General features: G+C 40.2%; 1 protein-coding gene across 1 annotated transcript; it reads right to left on the reverse strand.

Annotated features, from left to right (window-relative positions):
- Positions 1–15,499: 15,499 nt before the first annotated feature.
- On the reverse strand, positions 15,500–26,960 carry ZNF485 (zinc finger protein 485). The gene is made up of 5 exons (XM_023198546.1): positions 26,936–26,960; positions 26,373–26,450; positions 24,707–24,833; positions 24,096–24,191; positions 15,500–17,109 (listed from the first exon to the last, which is right to left on the reverse strand). The coding sequence occupies exons 2-5, from the start codon at positions 26,394–26,396 to the stop codon at positions 16,031–16,033; spliced, it is 1,326 nt and encodes a 441-aa protein (XP_023054314.1). The 5' UTR covers positions 26,397–26,450; positions 26,936–26,960; the 3' UTR covers positions 15,500–16,030.
- Between the last annotated feature and the right edge of the window lie 198 nt (positions 26,961–27,158).

The raw sequence follows: 27,158 nt of genomic DNA on the forward strand, positions 1-27,158 counted from the left end.
AAAGAGCAGGAAGAAAATTCCAAGCAGCAGTTGGCCTGGACTACCCTACTCCTTACATAGGGCGTTAAGACAGTACATGTCTGTCCTCCTTTTCCACGCTGAGTTCCTCATTGCTAGGGCTTCCATTCAAGAATCAACGCCACAGAAGACTAGAAAAGTCAATGACGATCATTAAATACATGATTTCTTACCTAATTTTGATGTCAAGTCACAGGAAGGAGCACAGATGAGTCAACCGTGCCAAAAAGGCCCCACACATGCAAACTCAAATGAATGCCTTCATCTTCCCTTTTATCATAGGCACAAGTCTCTCCCAAAGTCCCTTCCACACCATCCACCAAGTCCAGTTCACCAGATCACCTGTAGCCCTGCCCTGATTCTGTTTACTTCACTTGCATTTGAGGTCATTATGATGTCATTGCCATCGGGTCAGGGACTTAGTGACAATAGAATGTATAATCCAGCCATGACCAAGACTTGTGTTTCTGCAGTACTGAATCCCATCTTACTCTTAGAGAGCCTCATTCCTTTGATAAAAGAATGCAAATCACTCCACAATTCTGCTTTCTTTCTAATTTCTATCTCTTCCCAGTAGTTCTGGCCAGCGCCTGGTTTTTCCTGATTTTACTGATTGTACTCCTTTTATGTTTTCAGGCCACTAACCTCCCTAGCTTTGCCATAGTCCAAAATGGCGACTGTAATCAATACATCTCATTTAACACAAGCTACAGATGTACTGGAAAAACTTGTTTGACTATTGCCTAACCTTTCAGGAAGTTTCTTGGGGTTTTGCTTATACAAACATCTTATATAATCCTGACTATAGCCTGTTGTGACCCTGTCTCTGCTTGATTCAAGACAATACTCTTTCCCTCTCTCTTAACTCCAACGTTGAGTCTCTTGCCTTAAAGCTATTGTACACATTATTCCTCTTTGCAGCAGTTATCTATCCCCTGGGTCGCTCCTTGAAGCTTTTAGTTCCTGTATCACTATCACTCACTCCAGCTCTACTGTCATCCCACTTGGAGTGCTTATAAATGACTCATCACTTTTCTTCCTTACTTTCAGTGAACTTCCTCTCTGTAAGACCAGAGCCACTCACCACCATCCATGATCCTATTCGTAACATTTGCATTATCAATCCAACAATGGTCTCAACTTTAATCATCTCACTTTCTGATTATCAACTCCTGTCTTTGCATCTCACTTCCTCTAGTGAACTAAAGCCAATAAATTGTCAGCTGCATCAAATAATTCATAGATCCTGCTACTCTCTCATTACTGCTTATCCTTCCTTACCGGCTTTTATTATATGGTCCCTCTTTTAATCACCTACTTGCAAACACCCTCATCTCCCATACCTTGCTATCAGTTTTATCAAGGCATAATTCACATACAATAACACAATTCACATACAATAACACTCACCTATTTTAAGTGTACAATTCAATTACTTTTAGAAAATGTGCACAGCTGAGTAACTAACATCTCAATCTAACGTTAGAACATTTGCAATACACCATCAATAAACTTCATTTCCATTTGGAAACATCCTTCATTGCTACCCTCTGCTCCACAGGACCATAAATCTAATATCTGTTTTTATAGACTGGCCTTTTCTGGACATTTCATATAAATGGAATTATAGAATATATGGCTTCTTTTATTTGGTATAATGTTTTTGAGGTCCATCCATATAGTAACACGTATCAATACTTTATTCCTTTTATTGTTAATATTCTATTATATGAACATAGCAGATATTGTTTGTCCAATCATAAGTTGCTGGACATTTTGGTTGTTTCCAGTTTTTGGCTATTTTGAAAATTGACAGCCAGGTGTGGTGGGTCACACCTGTAATCCCAGCACTTTGGGACGCTGAGGTAGGTGGATCACCTGAGATCAGGAGTTTAAGACCAGTCTGGCCAACATGGTGATACCCTGTCTCAATAAAAATACAAAAATTAGCCAGGCATGATAGTGCATGCCTGTAATCCCAGCTACTCAGGAGGCTGAGGCAGGAGAATTGTTGCAGTGAGCCGAGATCGCACCATTGCACTCCAGCCTGAGTGACAGAGCTAGACTCCATCAAAAAAAAAAAAAAAGAAGGAAGGAAGGAAGGAAGGAAAAGAAAGAAAGAAAGGAAAGAAAGAGACAGAAAGAAAGAAAGAAAGAAAGAAAGAAAGAAAGAAAGAAAGAAAGAAAGAAAGAAAGAAAGAAAGAAAGAGAAAGAAAGGAGATGCTATGAATATTTATATGTAAGTCTTTATGTGGATATATATTTTAATTTTCTTGGGTATATCTCAGAGTAGAATCACTGGGTCATATGGTAAAACTATGTTTAGCATTTTAAGAAACTGGAAAACTGTTGTCAAAATGGCATTTTACAATTCCACCAACAATGTATGAGGACTCCAGTTTCTTCACATTCTCCCCTGCACTTGTCCATCTTGTGTTGCTATAAAGCAAGCGTGTCCAACCTGCAGCCCAACACAAATTCATAAACTTTCTTAAAACATTATAAGAATTTTGCAATTTTTTTTTAGCTCATCAGCTATCATTAGTGTTAGTGTATTTTATATGGGGTCCAAGACAATTCTTCCAATATGGCCCAGGGAAGCCAAATGATTGGACACCCCTGCTAAAAAGGAATACCCAAGTCTGGGTAATCTATAAAGAACATGGCTCATGATTCTGCAGGCTGTACAAGCATGCTGCCAGCATCTGCTCGGCTTCTGGTGAGGCCCTGAGAAGCTTACAATCATGGCAGAAGGCAAGGGGGAGCCAGCACATCACACGGTGAGAAAGAGAGTGGGGTGGCAGTGGGGGAGGTCCAAGACTCTTTTAAACAATTAGATCTCAAGGTAACTCATTACCATGGGGAGTGCACCAAGCCATTCATGAGGGATCCACCCCCATGACCCAAATGCCTCCCACCAGGCCCCACCTCCAACACTGGAGACCACATTTCAACATAATTGGAGGGGACAAATATCCAAATTATACCAGCCCCCACACTTGTTAGTGGCTTCTTATTACAGACAACATTCCCTGGGGCACAAAGTGTCGGTGGCATCTCATTGTGTTTTAATTTACCTTTCTCTAATATCTAACAAGGTTTTCGTGTGCTTATTGAGCTTTGTTTTGTTGTTTTTGTTTTTGTTTTTTTTTTGAGACAGAGTCTCACTCTGTCGCCAGCCTGGAGTGCAGTGCTACTATCTCCGCTCACTGCAACCTCCGCCTCATGGTTTCAAGCGATTCTCCTGCCTCAGCCTCCTGAGTAGCTGGGATTACAGGCGCATACCACCATGCCCGGCTGATTTTTGTATTTTTAGTAGACACAGGGTTTCACCATGTTGTCCAGGCTGGTCTCGAACTCCTGACTTCGTGATCCACCCGCCTCGGCCTCCCAAAGTGCTGGGGTTACAGGCGTGAGCCACCGCGCCCGGCCTTTTTTTTTTTTTTTTTTTTTTTTTTTTTTTTTTTTTTTGAGATGGAGTCTCACTCTATCACCAAGGCTGGAGTACAATGGCGCGATCTCGGCTCACTGCAACCTCCGCCTCCTGGGTTCAAGCAATTCTCCTGCCTCAGCCTCCCAAGGAACTGGGATTACAGGTGCACACCTATTTCAAGTAAAACTATGATCGAAATAAATGTGCATGCCTTTTCTATTAATCTGCCTTTTGTCAGTGATTTTCAGCAAACTTTCAGAGGGCAATGGGGAAGTTTTCCCTTCGCCTCTACATCCCAAACCAAATTTATACTTATACCTCTTATATTTAAGTCAATGACCTTTCTTGATTTTTATGTATGATGGGAAATGACTAAACTTATATTTTGTACATGAGTATATCCAATTATTCCAGCACCATATGATGAAAAAACTACGCTTTCCCCACGCTGAATTGTCTTGGCACATCTGTCAAAAATCCATTGATAATGGACTCAGGTGATCCTCCCGTCTCAGCCTCCCAAGTAGCTGGGACTACAGAGGTCACTTGCACCCATGCGGTGGCTCACACCTATAATCCCAGCACTTTGAGAGGTTGAGGCAGGAGGACTGCTTGAGCCCAGGAGTTCGAGACCATGCCCAGCTAATTTGAACTTTCATATACAGTCATGCACCATGACATTTCAGTCAATGACAGACTGCATATACAACAATGGTCCCATAAGATTATAATACTGAAAGGTCAGTATGGTGGCTCATGCCCGTAATCCCAGCACTTTGGGAGGCTGAGGAGGGCAGATCATGAAGTCAGGAGTTCAAGACCGGCTTGGCCAACATAGTGAAACCCCATCTCTACTAAAAATACAAAAAAAAAAAAACTATTAGCTGGGAATGGTGGCAGACACCTGTAGTCCCAACTACTTGGGAGGCTGAGGCAAGAGAATCGCTTGAACCTGGGAGACAGAGGTTGCAGTGAGCTGAGATCACGCCACTGCACTCCAGCCTGGGTGACAGAGTGAGGCTCTATCTCCAAAAAAAAAAAAAGATTACAATACTGTATCTTTACTATACTTTTTCTAAGTTTAGATACACAAACACTTACCACTGTGTTACAACTGCCTGCAGTATTCACTATATTCACTATAATAGCATGCTGTACAGGTCTGTAACCTAGGAGTAATAGGCAACACCCTATAGCCTAGGTGTGTAGTAGGCTATACCATTTTGGTTTGTGTAAGTACACTCAATGATGTTCACACCATGAAATTGCCTAATAATGCATTTCTCAGAACCTCCCCCCATCAGTAAGGGACACATGACTGTATTTTCTTTGGTTAAATGTCAATGCATATATTTTTTAGACAAATTTATTGAGATATATTTCACGTACCATATGATTCACCCATTTCAAGTGTACAAGGCTTTTTGTATATTCAGAAATGTAAATCACCATACCACATCACTACTAAGTCAATTTTAAAACATTTCATCACCCAAAAAAGAAACCCAGAACCCATACCCACTACCAATTACTCCCCATCCCGCCATCCTCCATCCCCCAATTCTTGGCAACCACCAGTCTACCTGCTGTCTCTACATATTGACCTCTTGCGGGTATTTCACATAAATGCAGTCATACAATATGTGGTCTTTTGTGACTGGTTTCTTTCATTTAGCATAATGTTTTCAAGGTAAACGCATGTTGTAGCATGTATAAGCATTTTACTTGGTTTTATTGCTGAACAGTATTCCATTGTATGGATGGACCACATTTTATTACTCCATTCACCAATTAGTGGACATTTGGATTGTTTTTACTTTGCAGCTACTATAATAATGCTTCTATGAACATCTGTGTACAAGTTTGGGAGCAGAGGAAGTTTTCATTTCTCTTTGATAGATACCTCGGAGTGGAACTTCCGAGTCATATGGTAACTGTACGTTACACCCTTTTAAACTATCAGGCTGTTCTCCAAACTGGAAGGACCATTTTACATTCTCACTACATGTATGAGAACTCCAATTCCTGTACATCCTCACCGACACTTGTATGATCTGTTTTTATGGTTACAGCATCCTAGTAGGTGTGAAGTACATCTCATTGTGCTTTTGATTGGCATTTCCATGATAGCTACTGATGCTGAGCATCTTGTCATGTGCTTATTAGCAATTTGCATATCTTCTTTGGAGAAATGCTTGTTCAGATCTTTGGCTCATTGTTATGGGCTGAATTCATATAACGAAGTCATAATATCCAATATCTCAGAATGTGACTGTATTTGGAGAAAGGATCTTTAAAGAGATGGTTAATTAAAATGAGGTCATTCAGGTGGGTCCTAATCCAATGACTGGCGTCCATATAAGAAGAGGAGACGAGGACACAGACATGCTCAGAGGGAAGGTCATGTGAAGACACAGGGAGAAGATGCTATCCACAAACCAAGGAGAGGGGCCTCAGGAGAAACCAACCCTGCCAACAGGTAGATCTCAGATTTGTACCTTCCAGAATTGTGAGAAAATACATTTTTGTTGTTTAAGCCAGTCTATGGCATGTTGTTATGGCAGCCCTAACCAACTAATACAACTACTCTTAAAATGTCTTCGGGGTGGGCTGGGCTAGGTGGCTCACACTTGTAATCCCAGCACTTTGGGAGGCCAAGGCAGGTGGATCACGAGGTCACAAGACCAGCCTGGCCAAGATGGCGAAACCCCGTCTCTAGTAAAAATACAAAAATTAGCCGGGCATGGTGACAGGCGCCTGCAATCTCAGCTACTCAGGAGGCCGAGGCCGAGAATTGCTTGAACCCGGGAGGCAGAGGTTGCAGTGAGTCAAGATCGTCTTTGGGGGGTTTTATTATTATTTTAAGACAGGGTCTGGCTCTGTCACCCAGGCTGGAGTACAGTGGTGAGAACATGGCTCACTGAAGCCTTGACCACCTGGGCTCAAGCAATCCTCTCACCTCACCTTTCTAAGTAGCTGGGACTAAAGTCCTTGCCACCACACCCCACACCTAGCTAATTTTTTTTTCTTTATTTCTCCTTATTTTTGTAGAGCTGCCAGGGGGATGTCTCATTATGTTGCCTAGTCTGGTCTCAAACTCCTGGACTCAAGCCATCCTCCCATCTAAGCCTCTCAAAGTGCTGGGATTACAGTCATCAGCCACCGCTCCCAGCAAAATGTCTTTTTATTACTGAGTTGTAAGAGTTCTTTATATATTCAAGATACAAGTCCCTTATCAGATAAATGATTTGCAAATATTTGCTGCCACTCTATGGGCCATCTTTTCACTTCCTTGATCATGCAAATCTTTTAACTATTTTTAAACTGTCTAGTTTAATAATAATAACAATAATTGCGGCCGAGCACAGTGGTTCACACCTGTAATCCCAGCACTTTGGGAGACTGAGGCGGGTGTATCACCTGAGGTCAGGAGTTCAAGACCAGCCTGGTCAATACGGCGAAAACCCGTCTTTACTAAAAGTACGAAAATTAGCCGGGCGTGGTGGCACGCACCTGTAATCTCAGCTACTCAGGAGCCTGAGCCAGGAGAATTGGTTGAACCTGGAAGGCAGAAGTTGCAGTGAGCTAAGATCACGCCACTTCACTCCAGCCTGGGGGACACAGCAAGACTCTGTCTCAAAAAAATAATAATAGCAATAATTGTGTTGTTAGAGTTCTTTATATATTGTTGGATACAATCCTATACTAAATATATGATTTGTAAATATCTTCTCCCAGTCTGTGACTTTCTAAATGGTGTCTTTTGAAATGCAAGTGATTTTAATTTGAATAGTCTAATTTATCAGTTTCTTTTTTTCTTTATCACTTTTACTTTTGATGTCATATCTAAGAAGTGATTGTCTAGTAGGGTCTCAGAAAATGATACCCAAAACTGAAGGCCACAGAAGCAGCTCTGACTTTCTCTTAACCTTTCTGCCTCTGGCCCCTCATTCTCTCCTTAGGCTAGCCATAGAAATTAGAATCCCTCTTCCCCCACAGGTCTAGAAACCAGAACCCCTTTTCTCGAAAGCCACCAATAAAACCTAAAAATATATCTCTAACTTTCCCATACCTTTCTGTATAAAAACAGGCCATAAAAAAATTATCTGACCTACCTTGTTTAACTGTATGTCCTAAGACCCCTCATTCCAGAGAGGGTCCTGCCTCAGAGGCAGAAGGAAGGAAAGCATGTTTAGAGAGGCCATGAACAATCTAGACAGACAGGCCCTGCTGGGTTTCCCCTTTCCCCACTTAGTCTATCAGTATCGGATCACACCCTTCTCATCCCAGCAGATTTCTACATGGCTGTACATATTTTGTTGAACCTGAGCAAAAAAACGGGCCCTATCCCCTGTATCTCTGAGTCTTCATGCTGAAGGCTCCTATTTCAAGTAAAACTATGATCAAATAAATGTGCATGCCTTTTCTATTAATCTGCCTTTTGTCAGTGATGTTCAGCAAACTTTCAGAGGGCAATGGGGAAGATTTTCCTTCGCCTCTACATCCTAAACCAAATATATATATATATATATATATAGTATAACTTACCTCTTCTATTTAGGTCAATAATCTTTCTTGATTTTTATGTATGATGAGAAATGACTAAACTTATCTTTTTATGAGGATAAAACTTATCCTTATATATATAAGGATATATATATCCTTATATATGATATATAAACATACATTATATATAGAAGTATATATAGGATATATAAATATATCCTTATATAAACATATATATCCTATATATAAGGATATATAAACTTATATATAGGATATATGTGTTTATACATATCCTTATATATATTAGGATATATATATAAACTTATATAAATATCCTAAACTTATATATTTTTACATGAGGATACCCAATTATTCCAGCACCATTTGTGGAAAAAACTGTCCTTTCCCCACACTGAATTTGCCTTGGCACATCTGTCAAAAATCCATTGCTAACGGGCTCAGGTGATCCTCCCATCTCAGCCTCCCAAGTAGCTGGCACTACAGAGATCATTTGAGTCCATTTAAAAAAAAAAAATCCACTGATGATGGGCACGGTGGCCCACACCTGTAATCCCAGCACTTTGGGAGGCTGAGGCAGGAGGATTGCTTGAGCCCAGGAGTTTGAAACTAGCCTGATCAACATAGGGAGAACCCATCTCTATAAAATATTTTAAAATTCGCCGGTGTTGTGTCACACATCTGTAGTCCCACCTACTTAGGAGGCTGAGGTGGGAGGATCACTTGAGCCTGGGAGGTCGAGGCTGCAGTGAGCCATGATCTTACCACTGCACTCCAGCCTGGGCAACGGAGTGAGAACCTGTCTGAAAAAAAAAAATCCACTGGCCAAAAACATAAGGGTTTATTTCTAGAATCTCTATTCTGTTTGATGGGTCTATATGTCTACTTTTATGCTATGGCCACACTATCTTGATTAATGTAGTAGCTGTGACACTGTGAAATATATAATTGGTCTTCAACCTCATTTCCTAGCATACAACTCCTAAAACCGTTAGAAATACCAAAGTGATGTCTTATTGTATGTTAATGCATTGACAGCCCCCCAGCTTCAGGATGGGGCTGTCACCATAAAGACCAAGGGAGGATTACAGGGTTGGGACTTTCAGGCCCACTTCCTCTGGAAAGGGTTGAGGGGCTAAAGGTTGATCACCAACCAATGGTTTAATCAATCGTGCCTATGTAATGAAGCCTCTGTAATAACCTAAAGGACAGGGTTCAGAGAGTTTCCAGATAGCAAAACCTATGCAGGTTCTGGAGGGCGGCACACTCCAGGAGGGCATGAAAGCTCCATACCTCTTCCCACATGCCTCACCCTGGGCACCTCCTCATCACTTTCCTTTGTAATATCCTTAAGAATAAACCAGTAAATGTAAGTAGGTGTTGCCCCGAGTTCTGTGAGCTGCTCTAGCAAATTAATTGTGTGGTGACAGCAGTTATATAAATGGAACCCAAAGAGGTGATTGTGGGGGCCCGAACTTGAGAAGCTGGTGGGTCAGAAGTTCTGGAGACCAGGGCTTACCTCCAGAATGCCTCCAGATGCACCTAGCATCTGAGAGGGTGGAGGCAGACTTACAGGGTTGAGCCCTCAACCTGGGGGATCTGACACTATCTGTCAGACAGGAAAAATCCCCACACATTTGGTCGCAGAAGTCTTCTGTGTTGTCATCGTGGTGTGACAACAGACGGAAAAGTTTGTTTTTTCCCCTTAGTAGTTGTATAGTAAGCTCTGAAACTGGGATTAATTTTGTTCTCTGTTCTTTTTCAAGATTGTTTTGACCATTCTCAATTCTTCTTTTAGTATAAACTGCAGAATCAGTTTGTCAATTCTTCAGAACAATCCTGCTGCAAATGTGATAGGTGCTGCATTGAAACTATAAATCAATTTGAAGAGTTTTGCAATCTTAAAATATTGAGCTTCAACTTCATTAATGCAGAGTGTCCCTATATTTATTTAGATTTTTAAAAATTTCTTTCCGGAATGGTTGTTTTCAGTGTACAAGTCTCACATTTATTTCGTTAAATTTATCTCAAATATTTTATTATTGCTATGGTTTGAATTTGTTCCCCCAAAATCATGTGTTGGAAACTTATTCCCAATGCAAGTTTGGGGAGGTGGGGCCTAATGAGAGATGACAAGGCCATGTGGGTGCAGTGAATGGATTAATGCTGTTAGCATGGCAGTGGGTTTGTTACAAAAGGAGGGAATTCAATCCCCTTTACTTTCACTTTCCCTTTCTCTCTCTCTCACGCTCTCACCTTCCACCATGGATGAAATAGTGAGAAGTCCCTCACTAGATGCCAGAAACTTAATACTGGACTTCCTACCTTCCAGAAATGTCAGCTCCAGTTTATCAATTTTTTTCTGCATGGATTATGTTTTTTGTGTTATGTCTAAGAATTCTGTACCTAACCCAGATCATGAAGATTTTCTCCTGTTTGCTTCTAAAATCTTTACAGGTTTGTGCTCTACTTTGAGCTCTATAATCCCTTCTGAGTTAATCCATGTGTAAAGTGTGAAGTATAGGTCAAAGATCATTTTTAACACGTGGCTAAATGCTCCAATACCATTTGTTGAAAATGGTATTGGATTTCTCTTTTTCTATTGAATTGTTTTTGCACCCACGTTTAAAATTTTTTAACTAGTCATGTTTCTGTGGGTCCATTCTTGACTATTTTGATCCACTTATGTATATTTCTATATCTCCACCAATATCACAGTCTTAGAGTCTTAAATCTTTAGATTCTTAAATTGTGTAAACCGAGTCAAAGTTTTTCCTAGTTTTGTGAAAACTTGTTTTAGCTATTCCAGTTCCTTTGCCTTGGATAACACTTTAGAATCCACTTGTCTACATCTACAAAACAATCCTTCCAGGATTTTGACTGATATTTTGTTAAATCTAAAGATCAATTTATGGAAAACTGACATCTTGACTATAGTGAATCTTCCCATCCATGAATATGACATGTCTCTCCATTTATTTAGGTCTTTTCTTTCTTTCATCAGCATTTTATAGTTCTCAGTGTACAGGTCCTACACATGTTTTGATTTATACCTAAGGATTTCATTATTTTATGAACTATTGCAAATGACACTGTTTTTAATCTCAGCTTTCAGTTGTACACTGCTAGTGTGTAGAAACAATTTTTGTGTGTGACCTTGGATCCTATAATCTTGCTAAATTCACTTATTAGTTCTTGGATTTTTTTTTTTTTTTTTTTTTTTTCTTTTTCAGAGTCTTGCTCTGTCGCCCAAGCTAGAGTACAGTGGCACAAATCTCAGCCCACTGCAACCTCCACCTTCTGGGTTCAAGCAATTCTCCTGCCTCAGCCTCCTGAGTAGCTGGGATTACAGGCATGCACTTTAATGCCTGGTTAATTTTTGTAATTTTATCCAGATGGGGTTTCACCATGTTGCCCAGGCTGGTCTGAACTCCTGGCCTCACGTGATCCAGCTGCCTCGGTCTCCCAAAGTGCTGGGAGTACAGGCGTTGAGCCACCACGCCTGGCCGGTTTTTGCTTTTTATAGCTTCCTTTGTATGTTCTACATATTCAATCATGTCCTTTGTAAACAGAGACAGTTACAGTCTTTCCTTTACAATCTGTAAGCTTTTTATTTCCTTTTCTTGATTGATTGCACTGGCCAGGATTGCCAGTCTTATGTTAAACAAGAGTAGTGACAGCAGATATCCTAACCTTGTTTTCATCTTATAGGGAAAATATTCGGTCTTTCACCATTAAGTATGAGGTTAACTATAGGTTTTTCATAGTTGGCCTTTGAAACTACCCTTCTACTAGTTTGCCGAGAGCTTGTATCATGAATGGATACTGTATGTTGTCAAATGCTTTTGCTGCATCAATTGGTATGATCAGGTACTTTTTCCTCTTTGGCCGTTAATCCTCTTTAACGTAGATTACATTGATTGATTTCCAAACACTGAACCAGCCTTAACCTCATTTGATCATGATTCTATATTATTATTTCAATATATTGCTAGATTTTATTTGCTAATATTTTATTCAGGATTTTTGCTTCTATGCTTGTAAGGAATATTGGTCAGCTTTCTTTTATTGTCCTGTCTTGTCCCATTTTGAGTAAACACCCTATTCTTTCAAATGAAAACTTCTTAAATGAAATACATTACCAAAAATGCCACAATTATCATTACCATTTTGAAATATTTTATTTGTTTTCATATGTTAAAGTAGGTTTCCTCAATAAGACAAGCCAGTACCCAAGCTTTGTTCATGGTGTTTGACAGCAGGTAAAACCACTGGCCCCTCTTGAGCCTTGTGCACAGGATATAGATCATGGTGGAGCATGTTCTTTTGAGATCTTTAATCAATTCTGTAAGAGACCTCTCATATATATATGAGATAAATTTTTTATTTTATATCTTTACACAGAATTTTAATTTTATATTTTTAAAAAATACAGGAGAAATATATGTATATACACCTGTACATATATATGTATGTATATATGTATACATACTATATACTTTTTAGAAAAACAGAAATGAATATCACTAACACAGCACCAGCTAACATTTATCTTGCACTTTGCATCTGGTATTCAGCTAAGCACTTTACACATTTACCTCCTTTAAACAAAACTAGGTTTTTTTTATCTGTACATGGTAGACGATTCAACAGGCTATATAACTAGCCAGCGGTTTCACAAAATATATTAAGAGGTAAGCTGCATCTTGCACCCTGACTCCAAAGATTATACTTCTAAACTGCTGCCATAAGCTTTCAGATACTGTTCTGTAACCTATTTCTTCATCCAACATATCCACTTTATCCTTTTTAATGGTTGTATCATATGCCATGGCAAATCATATTTTCCAAAATTGTTGCAATAATATATTCCATCGAATATACTTTTCTGGCAAAGTGACTCTGATACTCCTCCGAAAAAGCATGGTCTATGTTCCCTCCCCTTTCAGTTTGGACAGGCTTGACTATGGAGAAAGAGATGCCAAATTTTTTGTTATTGTTGTTGTTTCTTTGTTTGAGACAAGGTCTCACTCCAGTTGCCCAGACTGGAGTGCAGTGGTGCAATCTTGGCTCACTGTAACCTCTGCCTTCCAGGCTCAAGCAATCCTCCCACCTCAGCCTCCCCAGCACTACAGGCACTATATGTCCCAAAGGCACGTGCCACAGACCTGGCTAATTTTTTTGTAGAGACTGGGTTTCACCCAGTTGCCCAGACTGGACTTGAACTCCTGGCCCCAAGCAATCCACCCACCTCAGCCTCCAAAGTGCTGGGATTACAGGCATGAGGCACCACACCCAGCCGAGATGCTGTTATTTCTGATGCTACATCACAACAGGCAATAACAGTTTCTCTGCCTGACTCTCCAGAACCCAGGCACCAAGCTGAGGAGGCCTATGCAGCCACATAAAAAGGTCACATGTAGGTGTTCATATGCAACTGCCCTAGCTGAGGTCCCAGCCAACAGCATCAACCACCCAATTTGTGATGGAGCCTTCAGTTGTGTTGTCTGATAGAAACATGTGAACCATACATGTAGGCCGCATACGTAAATGGAAATTTTCTAGTAGTCACATTAAGAGTCAATTTTAATATATTTAGTTTAACCTATCTAAAATAGTCAATATAAAAAACATTAAGATAGTTTAGTTTTTTCTTTTATACAAAGTCTTTGAAATCTGATGCACATTTTATACTTACAGTCGTATTTTCAATCAACACACTAGTCTCCATTCAGACTGGCCTCACTTCAACTGCTCAGTAGCCACCTGTGGCTACCATAGTGTGGCCACTTCAGATGACTCCACTGACCAACTGTCGATTCCAACCTTGAATTTTCCCAACTGAAACCCCAGACATCATGGGGTTACAAAGCTGTTCCTGCTGTGCCCTTTCTGAATCCTTGACTCACAAAATCTGTGAGCATAAATACTGGCAACTAAGTGTGTGATGGTTTATCATACATCTGTAGTAACTGGGATGCTAGCCTATGAGAGTTTTGTAACTTATTTAAACATTTCCCTACTTAGATGTTTCTCCCACATCTTTCCAGGATATTAGTGTAACCAATGGTGATGACCAATACAAGCTCTGTAAGTTAGTCAAATTATTTCCTTAAATGTTTGAGGGTGGCATTTCTGGGTCAATGAGAACATACATTTGATTTACATTCATGTTGCCAAACTGTTATCCAAAGCAGCTTAACCAGCTCTTACTAACAATCATCTATGTGTGTGCAACTGTGTTTCTTTTGATTAAATCTGGCCCTTTTCAGTCATGAGTTGAATACTTAGATCTTTTCTATTTCATAACATTCTTCTTTAAGTTTGCTTTATTTCTTTTACATTTTGAACTATATCTGTGATATATTTTTATCATAAAATATTCAGGTAATGCATTGACTATACAAAAGAAGTACTATACCATTATTCTTTACTTTGGATCTTTTTCAACTTAATGTTATAGACAGCTCTCCCTGTCAGCTCATAAAAGTCTAACTCACCAAATGTTAATTAATTAAAGGACTGTCTTTTAATTAAATATTGAGTGACTACATGGTAGTCCAAAGACTGCATGTATCTTAATTTAAACATTCCCCTGATGACAGACATTACAGTGACTCCAGCTCTTCATTACTACAACACTGTGCTTTTTAACTAGATTTTAAATAGAAATGGTAGGTCAAAGGGTTAAAGTTCGTAGGCATAATCATTTATATTTCTTTTTCTGACAATTGTACATTCATATCCAAGACCATTTCTCCACTGGAATTTTTATATTTATGTATTTTTAAGGACTCTCTAGATATTCTAAGTGTTATCTGTTAAATATGATGATGGTAATATTTTCTCCAAGTCCAGCACTTTGTATTTTAATACTGAGAAGCCTCTAGCCGCAGAAACTAAAAGCTTTTAGTTTCTGTGTGGAACTTGTCTTGTTTTTATGATTTCTGAGTTTTCTCATATTGGAAGATAATTACAGTAAGTTACAGAAGACACATGAATGATGCTTGATTAAATATTTCATTTCAAAGAACACAGCCAAAGTCAAAATTTCACTTCATCATACTAATATAGGTCGAGTACCCCCCGTATGAAATACGTGAGACCAGAAGTATTTAGAATTTCAGACTTTTTTGGACTTTGTAATATCTGCACGCACAAAATAAGGAATCTTGAGAACGCATTTTAACTGCGACCCATCACATAAGGTCTGTTGTGGAATTTTGCACCTGTTGGTGCTCAGAAAAGTTTTGGATTTTGGAGCACTTCAGATTTCAGATTTTCCGATTATGGATGCTCAACCTATTCTACATCCTCCTCAAAGATAACTGCTGTTAGCTGAGTGTGGTGGCACATGCCTGCAGCCCCAGCTACTCCAGAGACTGAAGTGGGAAGGTTGTTCAAGCCCGAGTTCAAAACTACAGTGAGCTATGATCACATGGCACTCCAGCCTGGGTGACAGAGTAAGAGCTAGTCTCTTAAAAAAAAAAAGAGAGAGAGAGAGAGAGACAGGGAGAGATAACTGCTGTTAAGATTGGTCTTTATTTTTCCAGGTCTTTTTGAATGCATATAATACAGATTTCCTGCAACTTGCTTCTTTAACTTAACAAGGTATCATGGGTATATTTTTACTGTCATATTTTTTTACTTAGAGATGGAGTCTTGCTATGTTGCCCAGGCTGGAGTGCCGTGGCTATTCACACGCACAATCATAGTGCATTACAGACTCAAACTCCTGGGCTTAAGCAATCCTCCTGTCTCAGGTTCCCAAGCAACTAGAACTACAGGCATATGCCACCATGCCTGGATTTGTACAGTATTTACAGCTCCACCTCATTCTTTTCAATTAGCACGCAGTATGCTATAACTACTTCCGTACTGACATACATTTAGCTTATTCAAATATTTCACTAGTACAAACCTCACAATGAATATCCTCACAAGTGAGACATTCTCTCAGAAGTACACAGAGTATTTCTGTTAAATGCATAATTTATTTAATGTCTCCTCTATGACAGTCAGAAGGAATAAACTACTCTGCACAATTTGCCACACTAACTACATTTCATGGCTCTTTCTTTGTTATGAATTTTCCTATGTTGTTTAAGGGCTGAACTTTGGGGAAAAGCTTTCCCACATTCATTACATTTATAAGGTTTTTCCCCAGTATGGAGTCTCTGATGTTCAACAAGGCCTGAGCTGTGCCGAAAGGCTTTCCCACATTTCTTACAGTGATAGGGTTTTTCTCCAGTATGAATTCTCTGATGTCCAGTAAGGGTTGAGCTCTTTGTAAAGGCCTTCCCACAGTCACGACACTGATAGGGTTTATTTCCACTATGAGTTTTCTGATGACCAGCAAAGGATGAGCTATACCTGAAAGATTTTCCACATTTACTGCAGTGATAGGGTTTCTCTCCAGTATGCATTCTTTGGTGACTAATAAGAGTTGAGCTCTTCCTAAAGGCTTTTCCACATTCATTACACTGATATGGCTTCTCACCAGTATGGATTTTCTGATGTTCCAACACAGTTGAGTTATCCCTGAAAGCTCTCCCACACTCATTACATTTAAAAGGCTTCTCTCCACTGTGTATTCTTTCATGACGAGTAAGGGCTGCATTCTGAGCGAAGGCTTTCCCACAGTCATTACATTTGTAGGGTTTCTGGCCAGTGTGAATTCTCTGATGACTTAAAAGGATTGAGTTCTTTCTGAAAGTTTTTCCACATTCAATGCATTTGTGGGGTTTCTCCCTAGAATGAATTCTCTGATGGTGGATAAACGTTGAGTGCTTCTTCAGGAACTTCCCACATTCAACACATCTATAAGGCTGTTTGCCTGCATGAACCTTATGGTGATTTAAAAGGGATGAACTGTTCATAAAGGCGATGCCACATTCTTTACACTTATGTGGTTTCTCACTGGTATGATTTCTCTGGTGGCTAATGAAGGACGAATTGTATTTGAAGACTTTCCCACATTCCTTGCACTTATAGTTCTTCTCTGTGGAGCTTCTGCCCTCCCAGGCCAGGCCTTTTTCCATCATGACACTTTTCCTTCGCTCTCCCAGAACAGATCCTGCAGAAGTGCTTTGCTTTAGGGCTGACATCTTTGTTTCAAACCAGTAATCCTGGACTGAAAGAAAATTTAAAAAATTCAAACGTTCTTTATGTCGAAATGCTGAAAGTGAGAGTTGTGCAAGGACTTGAATAATATTCTATGCTACATAACTAAAGGTTATGAAAAATTATTAATGTGTCCCACTTGTGATTCTTGCTGAGAAAAGATGGCCAGGCTAAGGGCAGGAGAACTATGATTTTAAAGAAAAGAAGAATCTGTACTATAAACATTGCATTTAAAGAATGCAGTGGGCACCTAAGAAGTTGCAAAGTTAGGAAGACAACACAGGAAACAGCTAAAAAAGAAAAAAGACAATGTCAGGATAAATACAAAATTGAGGAGAAAGACCAGAGTCACAAAGAAAGCTGTAATTACTACTAGGACAGATTTCTGCAGGTGGTATATTTGAGAACATTATGATGTCACCAAGAACTTGAGAAAAATATTTCTCTGTGAGGATTTAACAGTGAACCAATATTTAATTGCTCAGAGGAAAAAATAAAATAGAAAAAATATTCAAGGAACAAAAATAGTTCTCAGGACAGTAAGATTTTATTATAAACTAAATTTTTAACATATCTAAAAAACAACATACCTATGCCAGGCACGGTGGCTCATGCCTGTAATCCCAGCACTTTGGGAGACCGAGGCGGGTGGATTACTTGAGGTCAGGAGTTCAAGACCAGCCTGGCCAGCGTGGTGAAACCCTGTCTCTACTAAAAATGCAAAAATTAACCTGGTGGCACATGCCTTTAATCCCAGCTACTCGGGAGGTTGAGGCAGGAGAATCGCTTGAACCTGGAGGCAGAAGTTGCAGTGAGCTGAGATAGTGCCACTGCACTCCAGCCTGGGTGACAGAGCAAGACTTTGTCTCAAAAAAAAAAAAAAAAAAAAAAAAAACACACACACACAATCAATGGGTATACTATGTGAATTTTCTCTAGCTTTTTACAAAGTACAGACACAAGACCCCAGACAGACAGAGCAAAATGATTCAGACAAAAACGTTCTGAAAAACTAATAGAGACAAACTTGTAGTAAAATTAACAATCACCAACCAATTGTTTCACTAAATGCACTTTTCTTACAAACATAAGTTGTATCTATCTATACCTAAAGATATATACACATACATATATTTTTATGTATTTATACTTAGTAGTCTAGGGAGAAATTCCATACAACAGATATTAGAGCTAAGACTTATCTTTTCAAGGAAATGCAAGTTGAAGGTGAAGCCCAGTCAGAAACAGCCCCGATTCTTCCAATGGTCTTTGATGGGATATGTGTTTAGTGTATTATGATCAAACTAGAGAATATTTCAAGATACTCATTGTCAAGCTGGCAACGTGAAGACACATATGGGTACTTGTTCTATGACAAAGGTGGTCTTGCAAAGCAGTGAGGAAGAGGAGGCTCTGCATTAGCACATTTCAGGAGAAAAAAATAAATATAAACCCTACCTCATATGATGCACAAAAATCCATTCTAAGAGGATGGTGAATGCAAACAAAAAAAAAAAAAACAAATAATAAAGCTTCTAGAAATTAACACAGAAGAATATCTTTGTGATCTTGAGAAAAGAAAAAATATTAAAATCACAAAAATAATAAATGTTAATAAATAATTGTTAATAATATATAATTTAAAATAAGCATTTTAAATAAAGCATGACACAAAAAAGCACTGACAAAGAAGAAAGAGATTGATCAACTGGAAGAACTCAGCTGGGCACGGTGGCTCATGCCTATAATCCCAGCACTTTGGGAGGCTGAGGCAGGAGGATGGCTTGAGGCCAGGAAGTCCAGACCCACCTGGGCAACATAGCAAGTCTCCATCTCAACAAAAAAAAAAAAAAAAAAAACATGTTTTTAATTAGCTGAGCATGGTGGCATGTGTCTGTAGTCCCAGCTATTCAGGAAGCTGAGACAGGATTGTTTTGAGCCCCGAAAAAGGAATAACTGCTATTCATCAAGACCATTAACAGTCAGTAACAATACAGAGAGGGATGGTACAATACATGTAATCAGTAACAGGCTCTTGAAATAGCTACCCAATCAGAGATGCTCTATAAGGACCAATAAATACTCTAAAAGGTCTTTTTTTTTTTTTTTTTTTTTTTTTTTTTGACATGGAGTCTCACTCTCACACAGGCTGGACTGCAGTGGCGCAATCTCGGCTCACCAGAACCTCCACCTCCCCGGTTCAAGCAATTCTCCTGTCTTAGCTCCCCAAGTAGCTGGGACTACAGGCATGTGTCACCACACCCAGCTAATTTTTTGTATTTTTAGTAGAGACAGGGCTTCACCATGTTGGCCAGGCTGGTCTCGAACTCCTGACCTCAGGTGGTCCGCCCACCTCAGCCTCCCAAAGTGCTGGGATTACAGGCATGAAGCACTGTGCCCAGCCCTAAAATGTCTTTAACCTCATTAGATATAGAGACATGGATATGAAAACCACAATGAGGCACACTGCACATCCACCAGAATGACTAACTTCACAAAACTGACCACAGGAAGTGCTAGCCAGGACATGGAACAAGGAGTGCTCTCACACACTGATGAAGGAGTATAACTGGGTACAAAACTCTGGAAGATTATTTGACATTATATACTAAAGCTGAATACATGGCCAACAGAAATGTAGCCACATAAGAACCAAAAAATAATTTATAAGAATGTTTACAGCACTTCTAATAGCCAAAAGCTGGAAAATGGCATATATGCATCTGAATATAAGACAGAAACTGAGGTAGAGTCACACAATGAGACATTCTACAGCAGTGATTTTCCAAGCATGGGCTCCAGCCCCGCAGCACCAGCATCAGCATGCCTGAGAACCTGCTGAATAAAGAACTCTGCAGGGGGCCCCACAACTGTACTGCGGCATGCATTCTGAGGCACGCTAGGGTTTTCAGAAGCACGGATCCACAGCAAAGAAATAAATAAAAATGATGAATGAATTTGAAAAAATGTTATGCATAAGCCAGACAAAAAATTATATGTACTATATGATTCCATTCACATAAAGTTAAAAACAGGCAAAAATAAACTATAGTGTTAGTTCAAGGGGAGGAGAACGGGTAATAATTGGGAGGAATTATGATGTGATTTACTCAGGTATTGCCAAAGTTCTATTTTTTAACCTAAGTTTTGGTTACATGGGTATTGAGTTTTAAAATACTAATTTGGGCTGTACACATATTTTATCAGCTTTTCTAAATATGCGTTCATTTTTTTAAAGACTTTAAGAAAGAAAAGGAGAGTCTAGCTTATAAATATCTTAGTACTTCAATCACAGAAATCAAAATACAAATTGCAAAATAACTAAAAAATAATGACAGCTTTACACATTGTAACCTACTGAATATAACTGAAACATTACATAGACAAAGTTTAAGGCTTTAAATATCTACATTACATCAATAAGAAAGAAGAAAAATCAATTAATGAATAACTAAAATGTTTAGAAAAAGTAAATAAACCCAAGGAAAGCAAAAGGGAAAAGGAACTTAAGATTCAAAACACAGAAAACAGTAACACTAATACATACACCCAAATGCTCTTCTTCAAAAAAATAAAACAGAGCTAATAAAGGGGAAATAGGAAAACATAAGAAATGGGAAAAAGACAAAGTAAGAAATCAGGGAAAATAACCAAAGATGCAGAGGATATTACTAAAAGAGTTATAAAAAGCTACTTTGTTCAACACAAATAACTTACAACCTTGAATACTCCATACTTTTTAGGAAATTATAAATTACTAAAACTGTTTCCTAGAGGGAGAAAATCTATTTGGACAAGTCACTATTGACAACACTGTCAAAAAAATACCCCCAATTCCTCCCCTCTGCTCCCATCATAATAAATAAGCAAAAACGGGACAAAGGACCCAAACCTCTAGGGAACAGCTATCATGCGAGTTAAACTAAAGGATAAAAATATGAAAGACCAAAAAATGTTTTATGAAAGTATTACAAAATTAAAGTCAAAGCCCAATGAAAATGGGCAGATGAAAAAGAAAATGTAAGTACATTTAAGTCTCAGTGCAAAAATTTAAATAAAAGATTAGCAAATGGAATCATCTACTGTCATACTCAGAGAATGATATAATGTGTCATGGCCAAGATAACTGAGAATAAAATCTACCACAGAAACAGATCAAAATGGAAAAGACAGGTATTTCCACATATCTTGAAAGAGCATTTAATAAAATTCAGCAATCATGCTTGATTTAAAAAACTAAAATTTCTTAACAAAACATATGAACGAAATACTTCCTTTAAATAACAATGTATGTATGTGTATCCCAACTCAATAGCCGGCTTAAATGAGAAGCCCAGACACAATGCAAAGATGCAAAGATAAGCATACCCATCATTACCTTTGTTAATATAAAGTTGATATAAAACAAACTTTTTTAAAAAAAATCTGTGATATATATGATAACAATTAATTTCCTGAATGTATAAAGAAGCCTTCACATTGACAATTTTTATTGTCCAACAATCTAACAGTAAAATGGGCAAAGGACTGGAACAGGCAGTTCTCAGGAAAAATAAATACAAGGGTTGCTGAAAATGTTGAAACATGCTAAATCACACTCCTGATAAGAAAAAGGCAAATTAAAATTACAATAAAATACTTTCACCTCTCAGACTGGCAAGGATCAAAGCATATAAGACACTGTTGACAAGCGACGATAAAAGTGGCACTCATATGTTGTCATTAGGAGTATAAACATGTACTATCTCTATGAATAGTGGAAATACCCACCAAATTTGGTGGATTTTAAAATTTTAACCTTTAACAATTCTTATAGGAATTCATTCTACAGATTTACTTGTACACAAGAGAACTGATGTGTATGAGGATAATCACTGCAACACTGGTCAGATCACTATGTCCACTAAAGAGAACTGATTGCATAAATTATAGGACATCCATAAAGTGGAACACTATGCAGGCATTAAAAAGAAAGATAAGCTGGCATGGCGGCACACACCTGTAATCCCAGTACTTTGGGAAACTGAGGGAAGAGGACAGCTTGAGGCCATGAGTTCCAGACCAGCCTGGACAAAATAGCGAGATCTCATCTCTACAAAAAAAATTTTAAGAATAAATACATAAATAAAATTAAAAATAAAAAAATTAGCCAGGTGTGGTGGCATGCTCCTGTGGTCCCAGCTACTCAGGAGGCTGAGGCAGGAGGATCACTTGAGCCCAGGAAGTCAAGGCTGCAGTGAGCCATGATCAAGCCACTGTACTTCAGTCCAGGAAACAGAGTGAGACTCTGTTTCCAAAAGAAAGAAAGAGAGAGAGGAGAGAGAGAGAGAGAAGCTCTAAACAATATAGTTATGTCAAATGACTTCTAAGACATAAATGCCAAACTAACAGGCAAAAGAGTGTGCTACCATGTGCTTCAAGAATTAATGGATACTCTCACAAAGTACACATCACATACGCAAATCTCCACAAGAAACTGATTCAGGGATGCCTCTGGCGGGGGAACTGAGTGATGAGAAAGGTATGTGAAGGAGACTGCATACCATTTGAACCATCTGAATGTGGTACCATAAGCATGTCTAACAACTAACAGAAAGGAAAATACACACACACACACACACACACACACACACACACAAAACATAAAATACTGAATGGTTGTGAAGTCTTTGTAGAAAGATTTACTAGTCCTCTAAGCAGATGAAAGAAATATTAGGGGAAACACTGCTTGTTTTCATTACCTCTAAGTTTTAAACATTCTATTTCAAATAACAACCAAAATTAAAACAGAAAGAACAGAGAATAAAGAAGACTGAGTGACTTTTGTTACTATATAAAGAATCTACACAAGAATTTATAGGGAAATGTTAAACATAGTAAGAATAGAAGGAATTACTTCAAAAGCATCCCACCCACAACCAGCAAAGACCTAGATTGAGCAAGACTATGTATTACTGGTATTTTACATGAAATACAGTTATAAACATTCTCCTGAAGATGACAGAGGCAAAATGACAATTCGAGTTTTAGAAGAAGAAATACCGGCAGGATAAATATTTTAGGTGAGAGAAATATTCAGGCTTTGAGATTTAGAAATGAACTATGGTACAGAGAAAGTGACATAGAGAAACATACAAAGCATACACAGAAAAAAATGGGAGCCAAGAGCAAAGGACAGTAGAAAAGAGAAATAAAAGAAGATCCGTAAGAAAAGGAAAGAAAATGCTTCCCCAACAATGTGTTCACCAAAAATCGCAATTACCTGAGAGCTAGAAAACCGTGCTTACATTTGGAATCTGCGACTACCACCGGGAAGTGGTATATAGTGAGTTAGCAAGCTTCCATGAGAGAGTGGGTAAGGAATGGAAAATGAACAGGGGCCAGGCTCACACCTGTAATCCCAGCACTTTGAGAGGCCAAGGTGGAAGGATCACTTGAGGCCAGGAGTTCGAGACCAGCCGTGACTAATATAGCGAGACTCCATCTCTACATAAAATAAAAATTTAAAAATTAGGCAAGCATGGTGGTGCACACCTGTAGTCCCAGCTACTCCTACTCAGGAGTCTGAGGCAGGAAGATGGCTTGAGTCCAGAGTTTGAGTTTGCAGTAAGCTATGATTACATTCCAGCCTGGGCAACAGGGCAAGACTCTGTCTCAAAAAATATAAAAGAAAGGAAATGGACCAGAAGTAGAAAGAAACAAAAGACAGCCTGGTGAATGCCTGGAAAGAGAGAGAGAAAAATCACATAAAGAGCTTGAGGATTTCAGAGGGCTGGGAGATGGCACAGATCCCAGCCCTCAGGAAGGGAGCAGCCCTCCCAAGTACAGAAATACTGGGGAGAAGAGCAGCCAGCCACTTGACAGGAGGATGACATCAAAAGAGGAAACCAGTGCCCTTCTGCACCAACAGGGCACTCAGAGAGGAGCTTTCCACTCAGGAGCCCCCGTACTGTTCCGTGTGCTCCGCTGCTGCTGGGATGTTTCCCACCCACTCACCTGCACGTGTGCCTGATGGAGCCTCTCGCACCTCCATCCAGGGCTCTGCCCCTTCCTCCAACTGAGTGATTAGTTTTGGTTTGGAAGAGAGAAGCCCTGTTCATAAAGAAAAAGGATCTTAGAAGAAGAAAAAAAAAATGAATGAAAAGGAATGTGATGGTAGTTACAAGCACAAGCAGTCACTCCAGACCTCAGTGTCAACTTGAGCATCTGCAAGGAGCACGGACAGGTCAGAGAGGCCTCGAGGGTGGCACCCAGGATCTCCAACTCATGGAGTAAAGCAAATGAAGGGGGCAAAGTCAATTAGAAAACCAGGTCCTCCTGGAGGACGAGAAACTCCTATTTTGGGAGGCAGATGAATCATGACACAGAAACGTTCCAGAACTGGGCTAGTTGGTACCACAAAGCTACTCATCTTAACTCTGTATGGCTCTGACCTTTCTTGAGGGGTGGAAGGGGCATAAACTCCAGCCTCTAAGCCCACACTTAAGAAAAACAAAACAAAAAGCACATCATTTAAGATTTTTTTCAATACCCCAAACCATTCACCCTGTGAAAACACAAAGTTGCCCAGCAGACCAATCTTGAGTCAAGGAGAAAGTCATCCTCACCCACAGACACCAGATTCCCATAGTTCTCCAGCATCACATCCCTGTACAGGGCCCGCTGAGCAGCATCCAGGTGTCTCCACTCAATCCGGGTAAAGGCCACGGCCACATCCCCAAATGTCAGCGGTCCCTGCAAAACCAAACCCAATTCTGGTCATCCAGGAACCCCTGAGGGAAGTATCCCAAGAGAAGGAAGCAAGGTGGTCAAAGCCAGCTTCTGACAGTTCCAACAGTGCTCACGGAAATGAACAAGTAAAAGCTGAGGGCTAGGGGGAGGTGTGACTCCTCCCTCAAGCGTGTTCTTCCTGCATGCCTGTCCTGCTTCCTCCTCCATGCCTGGCCTCTGCTCACCCCACCCTTCATGTCACCTGGTCAAAAAGGTCTCTTTCTCCACCCCATCCTCTGCCACTCTGTCTCGAAACCCACTTCATTTTTCTTCACAGGATTTCTCACCACCTGGCAGGAGAGGTTTGCACTGACTGTAAGCATCCTCTCTAATGTGAGCTCCAGGGGGACAGTGTGGGTCACTGCTGCCTCCCAGTCAAAAACACTGCCTGACACAGAAGTGTTCAGGCTTTGTTCCATCAACAAATGAATAGAAACTTTGAAAAGACACGGAAAGTGATTAGCTTTATCAGAAAATTTACAGGGAGTATGATCTAACTCTGGGGCAGAATATTTTTAAAAAAGAAAAAAAAATTGCGTTTCATAACAGTAACAACTTACTAGGTACCAGCCACGGTGCTAAACCCTGAGATATATATCATCTCTCTAACTTTCTGCCATAACTATATAAAGTAAAATCTATTTTGTAGCTAAAGACACAAAGGTTCAGAGAGTTGGAACAACTTGCTCAAGGTCCCAGGGCTGGTGGAAGATACAGTATAAAAGGAAGCTATAAAAAGTAGGAATGAAACTAGAACAAATTGGAATGGTTATGAAATATTAAAAGAAAAAAAGAGTAGGCCTTAAAAATATGCAAAAGGTGTTTCAAATGAAATTACTTGTTACAACAGTAGAAATGTAGCTAATCTTTAATTTTTAAAATTTTATTTACTTGTATAATAGATACTCAAATGTTTATCACTTCCTTTCAAAATACCAACTATTTAATCAGTTTCTCAAAATCCTTCAAAACCTAGTTTTCTCCAGGATAAAGGCAAACTCCAGTCTGGGATTCTAGACCATGAATGTTTCCAATTTTCTCAGGCCAGTTTGTTCATGGTTCCGCCATAATGACTTCATTCAGGAAGCGCTTTCCCCTAGTATCCTCTGCAATTATGCATCTCATTTATATTCTTCAGGAAGAACTAAGGCGCCCACTACTCCACCCCTCCCACCCCACCACACACTAAAGGTCCAGAGAGCACTGCTATCACCCTATGTCTTTATGGCCTACGTCTTTATATGCTAATGTGTATTTTTTTTCATCATCTGCCAGTTTGCAAAGTACTTTTCTGTTTCTAGCACTCTAGAAAACATGGGTAGCAATAATCTACTTGGTGAATGACTACCTAATGGGTAGAGAGGACGGAAATAGTGGGACCCATCCAGGATTGGTTCGAGTAGCTTGGTCCACACACAGGGCAAGGCATCGTCTGGGCAAGAGGCATAAGCCCCACCTAGCTGAAACACGTGGCTTCTCAAGAAATGGAAAAATCAAACTTGCCTGGATCTGGGCTCTTGGAGCCATCTGTCTCCTGAACTGTTCTCCCAGGCAAGGGCAGAGAATCCTGCGTAAGTCAATCTGGGAAAGAAGAGAGGAAATATGAGGAAGTCCCTCCGTGCCCTAGCCTAGCTAGAATCTGCCCTCTGGACCAGGCCCCCGCCCGCCCGTTCCCTCCACAGGTGGGCAGACAGGTGCAGGTGGGTACGCTCGGGAAAAAAGGAAAGGGAACAGCTGCTGGGATCCGTCCTGGACTGCAGCCAGCTCCACGCCAAGCACTTTTGGCAGCACGGGGGGACGGCCTTGTCAGTGGCCCAATCTGTCTGCCAGGGCGCAAGCCTGGAGCGCTCTGTGATGCACCAGTCTCGGGCGGTCGCTCCACATGGCTCAGCCACTGCGGGTAGGCCCTGCCCACCGCCGCCGTCCCCTCCCACCCCGGCTCGCCCCTCGACCCGCCCCTGGGAAAGGCGGGGAGCACCCGCCAGGGGCCCGAGGCTTCAGGGACCCAGCCTGGTGGCGGCCGCTGACAAACCAAACCTAGCCGGCAGGGCTGCGGAGCTGCACACCCAGAGAGACAGCGACCACGCCACGCTGTCCAGACAGTAGCGACCACCCAGCCGCTGGTGCAGCTCCCGCCCCACGCGGTGGCGGACCGGAAGCGGAAGTGGCTGCGGCCGCGGAGGCCTCTGGGAAACGTAGTCTGCGTCGCTCGGGAGTCTTAGGGGGCTCCATCCGCAGAGCAGGTTGGCATCACCTGGGAATCTTTGAAAAGTGAAGGTGCGGGAAGTG

This window comes from Piliocolobus tephrosceles, chromosome 9 (genome assembly GCF_002776525.5).
Source record: "Piliocolobus tephrosceles isolate RC106 chromosome 9, ASM277652v3, whole genome shotgun sequence".
In the NCBI taxonomy this organism is placed as follows: domain Eukaryota; kingdom Metazoa; phylum Chordata; class Mammalia; order Primates; family Cercopithecidae; genus Piliocolobus; species Piliocolobus tephrosceles.

What these genes read in the sequence shown, in the direction of transcription:
- ZNF485 (XM_023198546.1), bottom strand. Translation starts at nt 26,396, where the DNA reads ATGGCTCCAAGAGCCCAGATCCAG. An exon ending in CTCCAAGAGCCCAGATCCAG is followed by an intron (nt 24,834 to 26,372) that starts GCAAGTTTGATT and finishes TTGGTTTTGCAG; the next exon opens with GGACCGCTGACATTTGGGGA. An exon ending in TCCATCAGGCACACGTGCAG is followed by an intron (nt 17,110 to 24,095) that starts GTGAGTGGGTGG and finishes ATTTTCTTTCAG; the next exon opens with TCCAGGATTACTGGTTTGAA.